The sequence below is a fragment of the Motacilla alba genome, chromosome 1A (assembly GCF_015832195.1).
Source record: "Motacilla alba alba isolate MOTALB_02 chromosome 1A, Motacilla_alba_V1.0_pri, whole genome shotgun sequence".
NCBI lineage: Eukaryota > Metazoa > Chordata > Aves > Passeriformes > Motacillidae > Motacilla > Motacilla alba.
In genome coordinates, this window is record NC_052031.1 from 1,894,934 (window position 1) to 1,914,618 (window position 19,685).

Genomic DNA, 19,685 nt, shown 5'->3' on the forward strand with positions numbered 1-19,685 from the left:
GTGGGTTTTTTTATTTCTGCTTGTGGGGTTTTTTGGTTTTTTATGGGTTTTTTTCTGTTTTGGTCTGTGAGGTTTTTTTGCTTTTGGGTATTTTTTATTACTTTTTTTGTTTGGTTGGGTTTTTCTGTTTTGGTTTCTGGGTTTTATGCTTGTTTTCTATTTTATTTTTTTGGTTTGGTTTATTGTCTCTTGGTTTGAGATGTTCATTTCTTTGTTTTGTTTTCATTTGTTGTTTTCTGGTCTGATTTTGTGTTTATTTACTTTGTTTTAATTTGTTTTCTGGTTTGGTTTGTGATTTTTCATTTGTTTGTTCTGTTTTAATTTGTTTTCTGTTTTGGTTTCTGGGTTTGATGTTTGTTTTCTATTTTGGTTTGTTTTGTTTTTTAATTTTGATTTTAATTTGTGATTTTAATTTGTTTTGTTTTCATCTGTTTGTTTTATGTTCTGATTTGTGTTCACTTGTCTGTTTTAATTTGTTTTCTGTTTTGGTTTGTGATTTTGTTTTTTTATTTTCATTTGTTTGTTTTCTATTCTGTTTGTGTTTATTTGATAGTTTTCTCTTTGTTTTCTATTTTGGTTTGTGATTTTCATTTGTTTTTTTAAATTTTCATTCACTTTCTACTCTGTCTGTGTTTATTTCTTAGTTTTGTCTTTGTTTTCTGTTTTGGTTTGTGATTTTAATTTGGTTTTTTTAATTTTCATTTGTTTGTTTTTTATTTTGTTTGTATTTATTTGTTAATTTTATTTTAGTTTGTTTATTTTCTGGTTTGCTTTGTGATTTTTCATTTATTTGTTCTGTTTTTGTTTGTTTTCTAGTTTGGCTTGTGATTTTCATTTGTTTGTTTTGGTTTTGTTTATGTCTGTTTTGGTTTCTGGGTTTTTATGTTTGTTTTCTATTTTGGTTTTCTAATTTTGATTTGAATTTGTGATTTTAATTTGTTTTGTTTTCATCTGTTTGTTTTATGTTCTGATTTGTGTTTACTTGTTTGTTTTAATTTGTTTTCTGTTTTGGTTTGTGATTTTGTTTTTTTATTTTCATTTGTTTGTATTCTATTCTGTTTGTGTTTATTTGTTAGTTTTGTCTTTGTTTTCTATTTTGGTTTGTGATTTTGTTTTTTATTTTAATTTTAATTTGTTTTCTATTCTGTTTGTGTTTATTTCTTAGTTTTGTCTTTGTTTTCTGTTTTGGTTTGTGATTTTGTTTTTTATTTTCATTTGTTTTTCTATTCTGTATTTATTTGTTAATTTTATTTTAGTTTGTTTATTTTCTGTTTTGGTTTGTGATTTTTCATTTGTTTATTTTGTTTTCATTTGTTTTCTGGTCTGATTTATGCTTATTTATTTATTTGTTCTGATTTACTTTGTTTTCTGTTTTGGTTTGTGATTTTGTGTTTTTTTTATTTTAATTTGTTTGTTTTCTATTCTGTTTGTGTTTAATTGTTAATTTTATTTTAGTTTGTTTATTTTCTGGTTTGCTTTGTGATTTTTCATTTGTTCATTCTAATCTGTTTTCTGTTTTGGTTTCTGGGTTTTATGTTTGTTTTCTATTTTAGTTTTTTAATTTTGATTTTAATTTGTGATTTTCATTTGTTTTTTTTTTAACTTTCATTTGTTTGTTTTCTATTCTGTTTGAGTTTATTTGTTAGTTTTGTTTTCATTTGTTTGGGATTTTAATTTGGTTTTTTTTAATTTTAATTTGTTTGTTTTCTATTCTGTTTGTGTTAGTTTTGTTAGTTTTGTTTTCATTTGTTTGTTTTCTGTTTTGGTTTGTGATTTTGTGGTTTTTTAATTTTAATTTGTTTGTTTTCTATTCTGTTTGTGTTTAATTGTTAATTTTATTTTAGTTTGTTTGTTTTCTGGTTTGGTTTCTGGGTTTTATGTTTGTTTTCTATTTTAGTTTTTTATTTTGATTTTAATTTGTGATTTTCATTTGTTTTTTTTTTAAATTTTCATTTTTTTGCTTTCTATTCTATTTTGGTTTATTTGTTAGTTTTGTTTTAGTTTGTTTTCTGTTTTGGTTTGTGATTTTAATTTGGTTTTTTTTTAATTTTAATTTGTTTGTTTTCTATTCTGTTTGTGTTTATTTGTTAGTTTTATTTTAGTTTGTTTGTTTTCTGGTTTAGTTTATGTTTTCATTTTTTTGTTTCTTTTGTTTTCTGTTTGCTGTTCACCTTCCAAAAGAATTTAATAATTTAAACAGCTTTTCCCTCATTGACTTCATCACGCAAGCCTTGAGAAGACACAAAACCACACCAAAATTCTTTGTTTTTTAACTTCTTCACACAAAAAAAACCCCAAACCAAACCAGCACCAATTCCAACCTTGACCCTTTGGTGCTTTTTTTTCAGCTCGGGGAGCAGAACTTACCCAAATCTGAGGAAATTCTTGAATTGTCTGCAGATTTTGAGGGACAGTTGCCTCCGGCCGCCGGCCACGGGGCCCAGCAACACCAGCATGGGGTAGGGCTCATCAGAGCCAGGCAAAGTGCTGCGAGGAAGGACAAGAGAGGCCCCAAATCACCATAAAAATCAAATTTCAGCAGCTTTTTAGAAAGCCTTGCAGAGATTTTGTCGCCCCTTCAACTCATCTCACCTTGTAGACGAAAATTGAGGGGCTCTAAGTGTAAAAACGGCACAAAAATCTGCATTAAAGGCTCTTTTTTTAAGGGAATAATGTTATTTTTGTTCTGATTTGCAGCCTTTTCTAAAGGGCTGGGGTTTGCTGAGGAGTTTTTTTCCAGAGGTGGGAATATTTTAATGGAATAATTCCGGAATTAACTCAATCCTACAGATTTTTCCACTCTCCTGTATGACCTCGTTGACTTCCATGTCCAGTGAAGGTGTAAAAATTCCTCAATTAAATAGAAAAAACCCCACTCAGATCCTTCAAACTTCGCTGAACAAACTAAAACCACAGAAAAAGGACCCAAAATGCTGCAAAAATACAAAATTCTCTATTTTCTCCATGCTGAGCTGAGGATTAAAGCCTCAGCTTTTCCACTTCCAGCTGTAAGTGGGAGAATGAAGTCAAATAGAATTTTAAATTAATTTTTAATTTTTTTTTTAATTCACCTTTAAATCTCAGGTAGATTTTAAGATTCACTTGGAAGTGTGGCAGGAATAACTGAAATAATTTCAAATGCGGTGGTTTTTAATTGATAAGTAGTTTAAACTGAATTTTAAGTGACAGAAAACTGCCTCTGAGTCCGTTTAATGGGATTTTAAACAGGTGAACAAAGTCACTTGAAAAGAGAATATATGAAAATGAAAATTAATAAAAGAAAATAATATGAGAAAATGAAAATATAAGAAGATAATATGAGAAAATGAAAATATAAGAAGATAATATAAGAAAATAATATGCAAAAATATAAGAAAATATAATATATTTATATTTAATAATATATTTATAAAATAGAATATATTTATTTTAGCATCCCGCTCACAAATAACTCATTCTTTAAGAAATAAGGACAACATTCCAATATAAGCAAGGAGGAAAAAAATTCCCAAAATCATGGCTTTGCTCCTATTTTGGGAGCAGCAAAGCTGCTCTGTTCCCCAGCAGGATATATGGAGATAATTAGCACAAAAAGCTGATTAGCACAATTTGTTAAAATCCTGCAGAAGGTAAAAAATACACTTTAAAAATTCATTCTGAAATAACCATTTCAAAGGTGAGAAAAAGCTGAAGTGAGTAAGGGTCCAAAATTGATCAGGATGTTGCAGAAAGGGGTTTTTTTGTTTGTTTTTGTTGGTTTTTTTTTCTGTCTCAAGTTCATTCTTTTTGTGAATATTCCTGGCAAGGCAGGGCTGGGAAAACAGAACTTTGATTTTCCACATAAAATCCTGGAATGGGGTGGGTTGGATGGGAATTTAAAGCCCATCTCATTCCAAACCTCCCCAACATTTTCCACCATCCCAGGGACGAGCTCCCTGAGCTCCATCCAGCCCAGCCTTGCACACTTCCAGGGATGGGGAATTTTTTGGGAATCCTGTGACAGGGCCTCCCCAGTCCTTAAAATAGAGATTTTTTTTTCCTTCTCCCTACACAGGACATGTTCCAGGCTTGGAGAATGCAGAATTCCTCTGGCATCTTTCCTTCTGCGAGGAAATGTTACACCAAATAAATCATCCCTTGATGAGATCACGCTCAAAATTCAAATTCTCTTCAATCAATTCCCAATTTCCCCCTGTCCTCAGATTGCTGGGATTTAGGATTTCATCAGGAGAACATTTCCATCATCCTGTCCTTCAACACATTGAGAACTCTTTGGTTCTCAACACTGAAAGTTTGAGGTTCCTACAGCTGGGAAGAAGATTCTGGAAGAGTTTTGGGCTCATAATTCAAATTTATTTGTCTTTGTGGGCACTGCTGTGAAAGATTATTAAGTTTTAAGACCAAAAGGGATTACTTTGATGATCTAAGTCATCATTCCACTTGGAATTCCCAAGTTGGTTCCTGTTCCAGGCTTGGAAAATGCAGAATTCCTCTGGCATCTCTCCTTCTACAAGGAAATGTTACACCCAATAAATCATCCTTTGATGAGATCACGCTCAAAATTCAAATTCTCTTCAATCAATTCCCAATTTCCCCCGTCCTCAGATTCCTGGGATTTAGGATTTCATCAGGAGAACATTTCCATCATCCTGTCCTTCAACATATTGAGAACTCTTTGGTTCTCAACACTGAAAGTTTGGGGGTTCTACAGCTTGGAAGAAGATTCTGGAAGAGTTTTGGGCTCATAATGCAAATTTCTTTGTCTCTGTGGGCACTGCTGTGAAAGATTAATGAGTTTTAAGGCAAAAGGGATTACTTTGATGATCTGAACCATCCTCCCCTCATTCTACTTGGAATTCCCCAAGTTAGCTCCTGCTTCAGGCTTGGAAAATGCAGAATTCCTCTGGCATCTTTCCTTCTACGAGGAAATGTTACACGTCAATAATGTCCCAATGAATCATCACTCCACAAAATCATGCTCAAAATTCAAATTCTCAATTTCAATCAATTCCCAATTTCCCCCTGTCCTCAGATTGCTGGGATTTAGGATTTCATCGGGAGAACATTTCCATCAACCCTGTCCTTCAACACATTGAGAACTCTTTGGTTCTCAACACTGAAAGTTTGGGGGTTCCTACAGCTTGGAAGAAGATTCTGGAAGAGTTTTGGGCTCATAATGCAAATTTCTTTGTCTCTGTGGGCACTGCTGTGAAAGATTAATAAGTTTTAAGACCAAAAGGGATTACTTTGATGATCTAAGTCATCATTCCACTTGGAATTCCCAAGTTGGTTCCTGTTCCAGGCTTGGAAAATGCAGAATTCCTCTGGCATCTCTCCTTCTACAAGGAAATGTTACACCCAATAAATCATCCTTTGATGAGATCACGCTCAAAATTCAAATTCTCTTCAATCAATTCCCAATTTCCCCCGTCCTCAGATTCCTGGGATTTAGGATTTCATCAGGAGAACATTTCCATCACCCTGTCCTTCAACACATTGAGAACTCTTTGGTTCTCAACACTAAAGTTTGAGGTTCCTACAGCTTGGAAGAAGATTCTGGAAGGGTTTTGGGTTCATAATTCAAATTTCTTTGTGGGCACTGCTGTGAAAGATTAATAAGTTTTAAGACCAAAAGGGATTATTTTGATGATCTGAACCATCCTCCCCTCATTCTACTTGGAATTCCCCAAGTTAGCTCCTGCTTCAGGCTTGGAAAATGCAGAATTCCTCTGGCATCTTTCCTTCTACGAGGAAATGTTACACGTCAATAATGTCCCAATGAATCATCACTCCACAAAATCATGCTCAAAATTCAAATTCTCAATTTCAATCAATTCCTAATTTCCTCTGTCCTCAGATTCCTGGGATTTAGGACTTCATCGGGAGAACATTTCCATCATCCTGTCCTTCAACACATTGAGAACTCTTTGGTTCTCAACACTAAAGTTTGAGGTTCCTACAGCTTGGAAGAAGATTCTGGAAGAGTTTTGGGCTCATAATTCCAATTTCTTTGTCTTTGTGGGCAGTGCTGTGAAAGATTAATAAGTTTTAAGACCAAAAGGGATTACTTTGATGATCTAAGTCATCACCCCACTTGGAATTCCCAAGTTGGTTCCTGTTCCAGGCTTGGAAAATGCAGAATTCCTCTGGCATCTTTCCTTCTACAAGGAAATGTTACACCCAATAAATCATCCTTTGATGAGATCACGCTCAAAATTCAAATTCTCTTCAATCAATTCCCAATTTCCCCCGTCCTCAGATTCCTGGGATTTAGGATTTCATCAGGAGAACATTTCCATCACCCTGTCCTTCAACACATTGAGAACTCTTTGGTTCTCAACACTAAAGTTTGAGGTTCCTACAGCTTGGAAGAAGATTCTGGAAGGGTTTTGGGCTCATAATTCAAATTTCTTTGTGGGCACTGCTGTGAAAGATTAATAAGTTTTAAGACCAAAAGGGATTACTTTGATGATCTGAACCATCCTCCCCTCATCCCACTTGGAATTCCCTGAGTTCCTGTTTCCAGCCCGATACCTGCAGTTCCATGAGATCATATCTGAATTAAAAACCTTCCAGTTGTGGAGAACTCTTGGCAAATTGTTCCAATGATTAATTATTTTAATTGTCAAAAAGAATCATGATCTGAATGGGTTCCCCCTCAACAGCCAGGTACCAAAAATCATCCTGTCCTGGCTCGACAGACTGGAAATTAATTTAAATTTCTGCCCCCATGTCACTGTTGTCACTCTGAGCAACATTTTGAAATGTCACCTGCATCTCTAGAAGGGGAAAATACCCATAATATTCACTGGTGTGTTACCACAGAATTACAGATAAAATCACAAATTGAGAGAGAGAAGAAAATAATAGGAAATTCAATGTTTTTTGTGCCTGCAGGACAGGCAAGAATAAAAGTTTTTGCTTTGTTTTCAGGTTTGATTTGCAATAATAAAGATATCACTAATTATTAAAATTAATTATAACCTGATGGAGAAAGAGAGATGCAAATGAACTCCCCCCAATCTGGTTCCAAAAAGCATTTTAGGGTGGAAAGGGCAATAATCATTAGGAAGATTTCGTTAATGACTCTGGGGTGCTTTCCAGCTGAGCATGAGCCAACATTGGAGGCATCAGTAACAATTTTTGGGGCTGGGCTGATGTTTTTGTGTGCACAATTCCTGTGGCAGAAGGCAGAATTCCTTCTTTCCATCAATCCAAAATCCACTAAGCAAATATTTAAACACAGCCCTGGAAAAAAAAAATCTGTGCCTTTAGGTTTTTTTGTTTTTTTTTTTTTAAGAAGAAAAATAAGCCAATTTTGTGGGTTTGTTTTAAGAAATCTCCATCCTTGCAAAAATAAATATATCTTTGGGATTTTGGGAAGGCTCCTGTTTGTTGTGGATGATCCCAGAAAACAGAGTCACGGTAAAAATACAAATTCCTGAGTTACTAAATCCTGGATTTTTCCACCAGGTTACTCAGTTGTGAATTGATTCAGCACCAAAACGGAGCATGGGGCACAAAGGTTGATATCAGTGCCCGCTGCAACCAAAATAACAGCAACAACAACAATAATAATAATAACAATAAAAATAATAATACACCTATATTTATAGTGGGTTACATCAAATTATGTGGGAGAATTTTCCAAGAATTCCTCAAGTATCGCAACAAAGCGGCAGAGCAGCAAAAAATTCCATTTTTTCAGAGGAAAAACAAGGCTGGGAGAAGTCACCTGGGAATGGTGAGCCTGGAAAAAGAGCATCCCCCTGCCTCTCCCTTCCATGCTTTTCATGGAATCATCTCCTCCCTCCAGTAAATTTCCCCTTTAGAACACAAAATGTGCCCCAAAACCCCCAAATAAAATAATTTCATCCCAAGAGGATGCCAGCAGTGGGGAGGGAAGGCGTCGGCAGGAGGGGAAGGAGAAGTTTTGCAGCTCTCTGCTGCCTCCAGGGATTTTTCCAGTGCCTTTGGGCAAGGGGAGGAATTCTGCATCTCTCATTTGTGGTGCAAGTGCCCATCTGCTCCAACAGATTGAGGAACGGGAGTGGAGCTGTGGACAAGCTGTCTCAGACTTTAGAGGTGAACAAAGAGCTTCGTTTCGTCATCAATTCGAACCAAATCAGATTTGCCTCGTCTCCAGGCTGCTGGCAGAATCCTGCAAGAGCTCTCCTCGGGAAAATTGTCCCTCTGAATGTGACAAAATCCTGCTTTACTTGAGTGCCACCGTCAGGAGCAGCTGTGAAACGAACTCACCTGCTCAGGACTCCCTGGGGCTGCTGAAGGTTGTAGAAAAGCTGAGTCCTGTGATCTTCGGCAGCCACAACTTCAGGAGGAGGATCCTTACTATTCACAGCGGCCACCTGGTCCCAAAATTTAGGGAGGGGGGAAAAGGAAGGAGAGGAGTGATGGAATTGTTTCCCGGCGCAAAACTCTTGGCTGATCACCGGGAATAAGGATGGCTTTGTACTCCTGAGGGTCAGGATTTGTGCTGGGCTTGGCTGGGATTTTCCCTGGGGATTAAAGGATGATTTGAGGGATGGATGGAGGGAGGGAGGGATGATGGATGGAGGAATGGATGGAGGAATGGACGGAAGGATGGAGGGAGGGATGGATGATGGATGGATGGATGATGGATGATGGATGGAGAGATGGATGGTTGGATGGATGATGGATGGAGGGAGGGATGGAGGGAGGGATGGAGGGATGGATGATGGAGGGATGATGGATGGAGGATGGATGGAGGATGGATGGAGGATGGATGATGGATGGATGATGGAGGGATGGAGGATGGATGGAGGATGGATGGATGGATGGATGATGGATAGATGGATGGATGGATGGATGGATGGATGGATGGATGGATGGATGATGGATGGATGGATGGATGGATGATGGATAGATGGATGGATGGATGGCAGCCAGACACAGCTCACCATCTTTAATGTAGTCAACCTTTTCCCTGAAGAAAACAGGATGCCACATAGGATGCAAAAGCAGGTTTTAATTATCCATTAATTTGCATCCTCTCAGTGCTGGTGGAAGGGGCCAAACTCAAAGCCCTGGGGACTGAAGTCACTCCTTTATCACAGGATGGGCATTACCAACGTGAGCAAACTCCTGACAAGGCATTCCTGTCATTCCTGGGAGGGAGAGCACTCAGACTCCAAGGATTCCCTCCATCCATCCTGCTGAAAGCTCTGCTGACCACTAATGAGCCGTGGATTTGGGGGTTATTAAGGCCACACACTCAGAAATTAAGGTCGAGGACAACTGAAGCAATTCCAGGGGGACAGGAGACATAAAATTCCCACAGTGAGACCAATCAGCCTTTGGATTAATCAAGAGGAGGTTGGAACAAGCTGGGATGGTGGGAGGTGTCCCTGCTCATGGCAGGGGTGGGACTGGATGGGCTTTGAGGCACCTTCCAAGCCAAACCGTCCTGGATTCTGTGAGAATTTCCCCAGGGAAATAATTGGTGGAGTCACCAACTGCTGGATTCCCCAGTGCCGATCACTTTTAGGATTTGGCTGGGCCATTTTGGATTGCCTGTGCTTTTCCCAAGCAAGGTTGGACCAGACAATCCACGCCAGGATGATCCATTTCCAGCCTGGAATGCCCTGGCTGGAAACACTCAGTGCTCAGAGCTCCACGTGCCCATATTCAGGGGGAAATAATTTAATTTTAGCTCTAATTTGGCTTTTGCTCTGAATTAGTGGCTGGGATCCTGGGGCACATCAGCTGGTCAGGGGTATCCTAAAGGAAGGATTATTATTATTAATGTTAATATTATTGCAAGACTGTTCCACAGTGAGAACCAAACGTGGTGAGTCGGACAAGCAGAAATTCCAAACTCCACTCCTGATCTAACCCACGTTCCTGGACATCCATTTTGTGTTAGTGAGACACAGAGCTGCTGCCTCCAAATTCAGTTTGCCGAGGGAATTCTTGAGGCTAGAGGAGGCATCCTAAAATAACATGAGGAGAGGATTTTGTGGAGCAACTTTTGTCACTCAGAAATTAAATTCTGGTCTAAATCAGTCACTCAGGGTTACTTTACAGTCCATAGAAAGGAAAAAAATTTCATTAATATATTCAAACTGATATCGAGAGGAAAACAGGCTGGCACATAGGACAAAGAATGAGATCAACATTTTGGGTAAAGAACACCCTGGTGTCATCATCTGTCTGCTCAGGATGGAGAGAGCCTGGCACTAAACAAGAACCCCAACATTTCTACAGATAAAGTTGAGAGTGATGGATTTCCTGAAGGGGTCATTTTAAAAAGGATAATTCCCTGAATTCCAGCAGTTCCAGCATGGCTTGGGCTCATTGGGAAGGCTCCTGATTTTGTGGATGATCCCAGCAAACAGAGTCACAATAAAAATACAAATTTCTGAGTTATTAAATCGTGGATTTTTCCATCAGGTCACTCAGTAATTAATTGATTCAGCACCAAAATGGGGTGTGGGGTACAAAGGTTGATCTCAGTGCCTGCTGCAGCCAAAATAATAATAATAATAATAATAATAATAATAATAATAATAATAATAATAATAATAATAATAATAATAATAATAATCCACATATATTTATCATGTATTCCACCAGATCATGTGGAAGAATTTTCCAAGAATTCCTCAAATATCACAACACAGCTGCAGAGCAGCAAAAAAATTTCGTTTTTCAGAGGAGAAACTGGGAGAAGTCACCTGGGAATGGTGAGACTGGAAAAAGAGCATCCCCCTGCCTCTCCCTTCCATGCTTTTCATGGAATCATCCCCTCCTTCCAGTAAAACACAGAAATTTCCCTTTATAAAAACACAAAATGTGCCCCAAACAGCACCAAATTCCAGGTCAGGCACCACTGCAGGGAAAGGTTTCCAATCCTACAGAATTTCTGTCCCGCAGGATTTTGGGGGAGGAGGTTTGCTACAACTGCAAGCCTGGATTTTGTATGATTTATTCAGAAAACTTCCAGAATGAAATGATGTTTGCTTACCTTTTCTTCCACTGAGACCTTTTTGAGATCCAGATCTGTGACTTGGAGCAACATGAAAATCGCCGAGAGCCAATACTCATCTTTCTCCTGAGGGGAAAAAGTTTCCATTTTGACAAAAAAAAAAATTACTTAATTTCATCCAGCCAACATTGAATCCAAATCAGCTAAAATTAAATTTGCCTTCATACATTGCAAAAGAAAAGGTTTTTTTTACCCCTGGAGGGTGTCAAGACACTGCCCAAACTGACCCTTGACAACTGCAGCAAGAGCTGAGCTGTTCAAAAGTTTGTAACCACAATATTCAGAAGGCCAAAATTGGAATTTAAAAATGGAAAGGGATTTGATCAGACTTTGCTTAGGAGAAGGAAAAACCTTTCCGATCATGGAAAATCAGGAACAGTCTATTTCAGGTCCTTTTCCCTGCTAGTTTTATTGTGTGCCACGACAGACCAGCCTCGTAAAAGCCAATAAAAACCTGGCAATCACAAGAAAAAATTAACAACTCTTAATATTTTGTTTTCTTTTTGGCGTTGGGAATGACTGTAAAATTCACACGAAATTTAGAAATCACAAGGGTTGGGATAGAATTCAGGAGAAATGACCTGCCCACTTCTAGAGACAGAAACTGAGGCTAAAAGGATTCAAACCAACAGGTTTAGGTTCTCATTTTTCGGTTCTTTCTTACCTGTAGAGGGTTTTTTAGAAGATTTAAATCCCTGAGGAGAGGCAGATCTTCAATCCATTGAAGCTCACTCAGCTCAGCCACCTGAGCAGGGACAGAAACAGAGCATAAATCAGCAGCAACAGAATCCAGGAGAACGAGGCAGGGAAAATGAAATATTTTAATGCCTGCTCTTCAAGTCTGAGCATTAAAAAAAATCATTCTAAATCACAAAAGGGGTTTACATGTTAACTGCACTCAACGAGGCACTTCCAGGCACAAAAGGAGATGACTTGGCTTTTAGCTGGAGCAGCAGGATAATCCACACAGCAATTTCCAAGCACCTGCATTTTTCCAGTTCTTTCAAATGTCAAGCCCTAACACATTTGGCTTTTTATGTGCTGATGTTATTGCTTGAGTGAGGCAATTCTGCAGTTAAATTCATGCTCTGGCTGGGTAGTTTTGTTTTTTTTAAAAAAAAATCCTTTTAAGAGTTTCTTTTCACAGAAGTTCAAGTTCATCCTAAAGAACTTGGTTAAAAAAGGACCAGGATTTTTGTCCTTGGACGTGTCCAGAGGGATAAATCAGGGAATCCAGAGGGTCCAGCCTATTTGGGGTCTCAGCTGTGCACAAAGGAAAGCTGGGCACTCAGTTACTGGGGTTAATCAAGGTTTGTGTGGCTCAAAGCAATCTGGTTTTCTGCTGAATATGGAATCAGGGAATCACTGTGGAATGGGTTGGGTTGGAAGGACCTTCAAACCTTCAAACCCATCCAGTGCCACGGGCAGGGACATCTCCCAGTGTCCCAGTGTCCAGCCTGCCCTGGGACACTTCCAGGGATCCAGAGGCAGCCCCAGCTGCTCTGGCAATTCCAGCCAGGCAGGAATTCCATCCCCAAATCCAATCCAAATCTCCTTTAGTGTAGAACCCTTTTCTCCTGTCTGTGTTTTTCCATGTGAAAAGCCTCTCTCCATCTCTTTCACAGCCCCTTTTAAATCCTGAACCTAAAACCTCCAGATTCTCCCTAATTCACCCTCAATCCTTTTAAAGTGCCTAAAAACATAAACCTCAACCCCAGCCTGCCCTAAACTCACTTTGAGACAAGAAAAACCCCACCCAGGACAGTTTTGATGAAGTTAAATGCGATTTGAGAGAATTTTTTTAATAAATCCCAGAATTCCAGCCACCAACAGTTGGAAAATCACTGAATGTTTCCAAGGGACACATTTGCAGCTGAACCCGTTGTGCCCATTTTGTAAAAAAAATCAAGAATTTAAGATCAGTCTGAGTGGTTGTGAGCTGAAGTAACTCCCTGTGTTAATTAATTAAAACTCCCCTTTAAATTATTCTTCAGAAGGCAACTTTCAAAAAAAAAATTCAAAAAACTCATTGAACAGTTTCAATGACATCATTCAAAGAGGAAAGTTTTGATGAGGTAAAATCAAGGGTGTTTATGTGCTGTAAAGAACAGTGGAAAATAAATAAGGCACTGGAAGTGGGGTTATTAACGTTAATAACAAGCACACCATTAGAGAGTTTCCTGTCTGCTGCAATTGAGGCACCTTTAAATGTCAACCTGAACACAGGCAGAAAAAAGAATGCTCAGTGACTTGAATTAAATCCACTTGCAAGGAGAGAAAAATGACAGAAAATGTTCCGCTGCTGCTTTATATTTTTTGTTTTCTTAGATTATCTTTTTTTTTTTCACACGTCTTTGATGTCAAAGTGATTCATGAATTGATTTTTTTTTTCAGTTAAGGATGCTGGCAGATCAATATCAAAATTATTGTGGATATTTGGCTTGGCATTCAAAATTCCAAAGAGCTGGATGGTGCCATTGTATTTGCAGTACAGAAAATTATGCTGCATAACAAAATCCACTTTTTAACAGAGTTCTTGCAGTTCTGCTTTGCAGGGAGTTTCCAGCTGAGAGCTCAGAAGAATCTGTGGTCATAAAATTGGGCTGAGAGGAATTAACAACCCCGCCTGAGGGCTGGCAGCAGCAGAGCTGTGGTGTCAGTAAAGATCTTCTGGAATAGTCCAGGTGGAAAAGCTGCAGACTCATCCCTGCCTGACCCACCAGGGGAGCACTGCAAATTCCCAGGGTGTGAGAGCACCAAAGTGGGACCTGAGAGAAGAGAAAGCCACCTCAGATGTGAAATAAGGAGGAGAGGAATCAACTTCACCTGAGTGAAGAGAAAGCCACCTCAGATGTGAAACAAGGGTGAGAGGACACCAGGAATCAACTTCACCTGAGTGAAGAGAAAGCCACCTCAGATGTGGAATGAGGGTGAGAGGAATCAACTTCACCTGGGTGAAGAGAAAGCCACCTCAGATGTGAAATAAGGGTGAGAGGAATCAGCTTCACCTGAGTGAAGAGAAAGCCACCTCAGATGTGAAGTAAGGGTGAGAGGACACCAGGAATCAACATGGGAAACGCCAAAAGGAAAGATCTCAGCTTTTCTAATATTCACTTCCTGCACTGCTGGAAGATTTTTTGGAGCCCTTCAAGGAATGGAGTGTTAAAAAATGAAAATATTCTGTGCTGTCAGAAGAAGCCGAGCTCAGTCTGGTACCTGGTTATCCTCCAGGTTGATCACCTCCAGCAGGTCGTGCTCCTCCAAGCCTTGCAGACTGTTTATTTTATTGTTGGACAGATCCAGCCTCTGCAGATTTTTCAAGCTCTTCAGCCCATTCACCTTCTCAATCTGGTTAAAGCTCTAGGAAAAAAAATGAAAGCAGAGAAACAGCAAATAAACCTCTATGAAAAACAACATTTCTGAGGGGGAAAAGGAGTTATTTGTTGGATTTGAGGACTTTTTGTCATGGATAAACCTGTAAAAAATAGGCTTTTATGTATTAGCCTCATGCACATCCTGATATGTCACATTCCTGCTCATGGAAAAAAGGAATCAGCTCTCTCCTGATTAGTTTATCTCCAACTCACCTTGAAGGAACAACAGCAATAAAAAAGAACTCTAACATTTTTTAAAAGCTGCAATTGGCCCAAGAACACGCTTGTCACCATCCAGCTCAAAATTTAGAATGCAGAGATGCATGGAAAATTATGGAATATATATACATAAATACATTGAATTTCCCTCTGTAATCATGGCTCGATTTACACTTGTGATTGCAGAATAAATAATGAAAAAATTAAGGTGGGATAGAGAGGAGCCAGGCTGAGGGTTGGGAATGTTCCCCTGGAGAAGGGAAGGCTCCAGGGAGAGCTTCCAGCACATTGCAGGGCCTGCAGGGGCTCCAGGAGAGCTGCAGAGGGACTGGGGACAAGGCCTGCAGGGACAGCACACAGGGAATGGCTGCCAGTGCCAGAGGGCAGCCATGGATGGGATCTTGGCCATGAGACAAGGATGGGATGCTCCCAAAGATGGGATCTTGGCAATGAGACATCCCTGCAGTGCCCCAGGCCAGGCTGGACACTGGGGCTGGAGCAGCCTGGGACACTGGCAGGTGGCCCTGCCATGGCAGGGGTGGCACTGGGTGACCTCAAAGGTCCCTTCCCACCCAACCCATTCCATGGTTCCATGACTCGCTGATGAGATACCAAAATCTCTCTGGAATACATAAATCCATGTTAATGCACATCAAGTGAAGGCTCCATTTACTGTCAGTGACAGCACAGAAATGTTTCAAAAATAATAATTAAAAAAACCCCAATTTTCCTGTAAATTCTTCCAGACTTTCCCACACAAAACACCCCAAATTTCTGAGAACCAACCCTCAGAGTTTATTCAAACAAGGCCCTGGTTTCTCACTGGTTTCATTCCTCAGGGCCTCACAAATCCAACTCATTTCTGCCACAAACTCCAAGCAGGGAGAACAATTCCATGCTCATCCCTGTCCCACACATTCCCAGATGGCCTCTCCACAGGATTCTTCCTCCAGAACCTTGCAAATTTCATTTTTCCGAATTTTCCTTTTTTCCAAATTTTCCTTTTTTTTCCCCAAATTTTCCTTTTTTTTTCCAAATTTTCCTTTTTTTTCCCCAAATTTTCCTTTTTTTTCCCCAAATTTTCCTTTTTTTTCCCCAAATTTTCCTTTTTTTTCCCAAATTTTCCTTTTTTTTTCCCAAATTTTCCTTTTTTCCATCAGCCTCACCTTGTGCTAGAAGCTTGGAAGCCTCATCTCCTATTAATAAATATTTAGGAAATGTTGAAATAAATAAGCCAGCTGACTCTAATGTTAATCCAGTTGTCTGTCCTTGGCATTTTTCCTGACTTTTAAATGTTTCATTAGGTTATTATTAGCATGGAGGCTTCGTTAGACCTCTGGTTAATTTGGCACAGCTCGGAGCTGGAATTGCAAAATGCTGAGCCACAGAAAATTCTGTGGAAAAAAGAGATTTGGGGGAGGAACACTCAAAAACTTCAGAACTTTCTGCTCTTTTTAACCTAAAAAGCTCAAGGGGAAATGGGAGAGAAAGCTGAATCACTGGGAAGAGAGGGGATAGTAATAATAGTAATAATAATAATAATAATAATAATAATAATAATAATAATAATAATAATAATAAAGTAAACGTTATAAATATAATTATAATATTAACATAAATATAAATATTTTTCACTTTTATTACAAAGTAAAAGCTGTTTAAAAGCAGCCTGTTGCTTTTGGAGCCACTGGATTGCATTAAAAAGGGTTGTGTTTCTGGGCAAGATTTGTGTGATTAATTTAAAAATATATAGTGCAGGTATTTCTGATCATTTGTTATGTGATTATTGCCATAATGATTATATTTTAAAAATAATTATAATACAATAATACACATTAAATATATAATGTATAATGTGCAGTATAAATAATTTATAATATATATATTATATATATTATATATTACATTATTTATATAATATAAAATAATATAGAATATGAAATATATCTTATACAATAACATAGAATGTTAACTATATAATAGAAATAATATAGAATATTAAATATATCATATACAATAACATAGAATATCAAATATATAATATAAATATATAGAATTTTAAATATATCATATACAATTTAATATTAGATATGTAATATAAAGATATATAATAATAAATATATCATATACAATAACATATAATATTAAATATATCATAAAATAATATAGATTATTAAATATATAATATATATTTAGAATAACATAATATTAACTATATAATAAAATAGTATATGATATTAAATATATCCTATAAAATAATAGAGAATATTAAATCTATAATACAGAATAATGTAGAATATTAAATCTATAATATACAATAACATAGAATATCAAATATATAATATAAAATAATGTAGAATATTAAATATATAATATGAAATAATATAGAATATTAAATATATCATACAAAATGAATAATAAATTAAATTTATAATATAAAATAATATATATAATGTAGAAATATTCTCTTTATTATATTCATACTTATTCTGCTGTATTTATTATTTGTTGTTCGATATTTATTATTCCTACCCAGGCGCTGATCTCTGGGTGAGAGGCAGCAGGAAAAGCAGCAGGACGAACGTTCCTTACCAGGTCGAGGATTCGGATGGGCAGGTTCTGCAGGCCCCTGGTGGCCCGGAGCCTGTTGTGTGACAGTCCCAGCTGGCTCAGGCTGTGACACTCCTCCAGCCCTCTGATCTCCTCGATCTCATTGTCTGCGCGCAGCTCTCAGGAAAAACAGGGAGCCCAACGCAAAAGCCGAGCAGAAATCCCGGGATCAATTAGGTAATTAGCAGTAATTAGGTGATAAATTAACAAATTGGGTTTATGGGGCGGGGGCTGGACAGGAAAGGATTTATCCTGAAGGGGTTGAAATCCCACTGCTCCTACAGAAATTATTCCAGTTTTTATTCAAGTTGTAATTTTATGGGGTTTTTCCAGTTTAAATTATACCTGGCCATCTGTCCTGAGAGGAGAAAGTGTATTTTAAATTAATATTCCAGTTAAAAACAGCAGTGCAAGTAATTAGAATTAACAGAACTATTGAAATTCCCTCAACAAATTTGACAACAGATCCAGCTCCAGCTCCTTCTTGAACTGGATCAAGTGACAGGAACCTGCCTTGGATCTGTCCTGAGAGGAGAAAGTGTATTTTAAATTAATATTCCACTTAAAAACAGCAGTGCAAGTGTTTAGAATTCCTCTCGGCAAACTTCAGCATTGACAGAACTCCTGAAATTCCCCCAAAAAAGAACCTTGGACAACAAATCCAGCTCCAGCTCCGCCTTGAACTGGATGGAATGAGAGGAACCTGCCTTGGATCTGTGCTGAGAGGAGAAAGTGTATTTTAAATTAACACCACAGTTAAAAACAGCAGTGCAAGTAATCAGAATTCCTCTTGGCCAACTTCATGAACAGAATTCCTGAAATTCCCAAAAAAAAGAACCTTGGACAACAAATCCAGCTCCAGCGCTCCTCCTGGAACTGGATGGAATGAGAGGAACCTGCGTTGGCTCTGTCCTGAGAAGAGAAAATGTATTTTAAATTAAAATCACAGTTAAAAACAGCAGTGCAAGTAATCAGAATTCCTCTTGGCCAATTTCATTGACAGAACTGCTGAAATTCCCTCAACAAATTTGACAACAGATCCAGCTCCAGCTCCTCCTGGAACTGGATCAAGTGACAGGAACCTGCCTTGGATCTGTCCTAAGAGGAGAAAGTGTATTTTAAATTAACACCACAGTTAAAAACAGCAGTGCAAGTAATCAGAATTCCTCTTGGCAAACTTCAGCATTGACAGAACTGCTGAAATTCCCCAAAAAAAGAACCTTGGACAACAAATCCAGCTCCAGCTCCTCCTGGAACTGGATGGAACGAGAGGAACCTGCCTTGGATCTGCCCCAAATCAGGTGGAACTCTGCCCCAGGGCTGTGATTCGTTGCTCACTGGAATTAGGCAAAAGTTTGAATAATAAAAAATTCAAATTTAAGCCACAAGCATCAACGTGAGGCAGCAAATTGCTCAGCAGTGAACAGAAATAAATGTCTCAAAAAATCTCAAAAAAACTTCAGAAAAACTCCTCAACAAAAGCTCCAAAGAAGCTCAACCAAATCTCAAAAATTCTCTTTATTTTCACTCAACAGCCTTGTCCTGCACAATTAGTTGGGTCTAAGATGAACCAAGAAATTCCTTTTTTATTGAAATGTTCCAAGCTGATTCCCTGGTAACATTTGGGATTTGAAAATACATTATTATTATTATTATTATTATTATTATTATTATTATTATTATTATTATTATTATTATTTATTACCTCTCTAAGGGCCATCTCCCCTTTTCCTGGTAACATTTGGGACTTAAAATTCCTTTTTTATCATTATTATTATTATAATAATAATTATTATTATTATAATATTTATTTATTACCTATCTAAGGGACATCTCCCCTTTTCCTGGTAACATTTGGGATTTAAAATTCCTTTTTTATCATTATTATTTGGGATTTTAAAATCCTTTATATTATTATTATTATTATTATTATTATTATTATTATTATTATTATTATTTTTTTTATTTATTTATTTATTTATTTATTACCTCTCTAAGGGACATCTCCCCTTTTCCTGGTAACATTTGGGATTTAAAATTCCTTTTTTATCATTACTTTTTGGGATTTTAAAATCCTTTATTATTATTATTATTATTATTAACCTCTCTAAGGGACATCTCCCCTTTTCCTGGTAACATTTGGGATTTGAAAATCCTTCTTTATTATTATTATTATTATTATTATTATTATTATTATTATTATTATTATTATTATTATTATTATTATTAACCTCTCTAAGGGACATCTCCCCCTTTTCCTGGTAACATTTGGGATTTAAAAATCCTTTTTTATCATTATTATTTGGGATTTTAAAATCCTTTATATTATTATTATTATTATTATTATTATTATTTTATTTTATTTATTTATTACCTCTCTAAGGGACATCTCCCCTTTTCCTGGTAACATTTGGGATTTAAAAATCCTTTTTTATCATTATTATTTGGGATTTTAA

At 37.2% G+C, this 19,685-nt stretch overlaps 1 protein-coding gene across 1 annotated transcript in view; it reads right to left on the minus strand.

Annotated features, from left to right (window-relative positions):
- The window catches only part of LOC119707938 (leucine-rich repeat and guanylate kinase domain-containing protein-like), a 44,254-nt gene that overhangs the window by 16,103 nt on the left and 8,466 nt on the right, over positions 1–19,685 (minus strand). The window contains exons 6-11 of the mRNA XM_038153600.1: positions 17,212–17,336; positions 14,243–14,386; positions 11,691–11,771; positions 11,006–11,092; positions 8,260–8,366; positions 2,368–2,487 (exon numbers count right to left, since the gene is read on the minus strand). Of these exons, the coding sequence (XP_038009528.1) occupies positions 2,368–2,487; positions 8,260–8,366; positions 11,006–11,092; positions 11,691–11,771; positions 14,243–14,386; positions 17,212–17,336 (664 nt within the window). The remainder of the gene's footprint in view (positions 1–2,367; positions 2,488–8,259; positions 8,367–11,005; positions 11,093–11,690; positions 11,772–14,242; positions 14,387–17,211; positions 17,337–19,685) is intronic.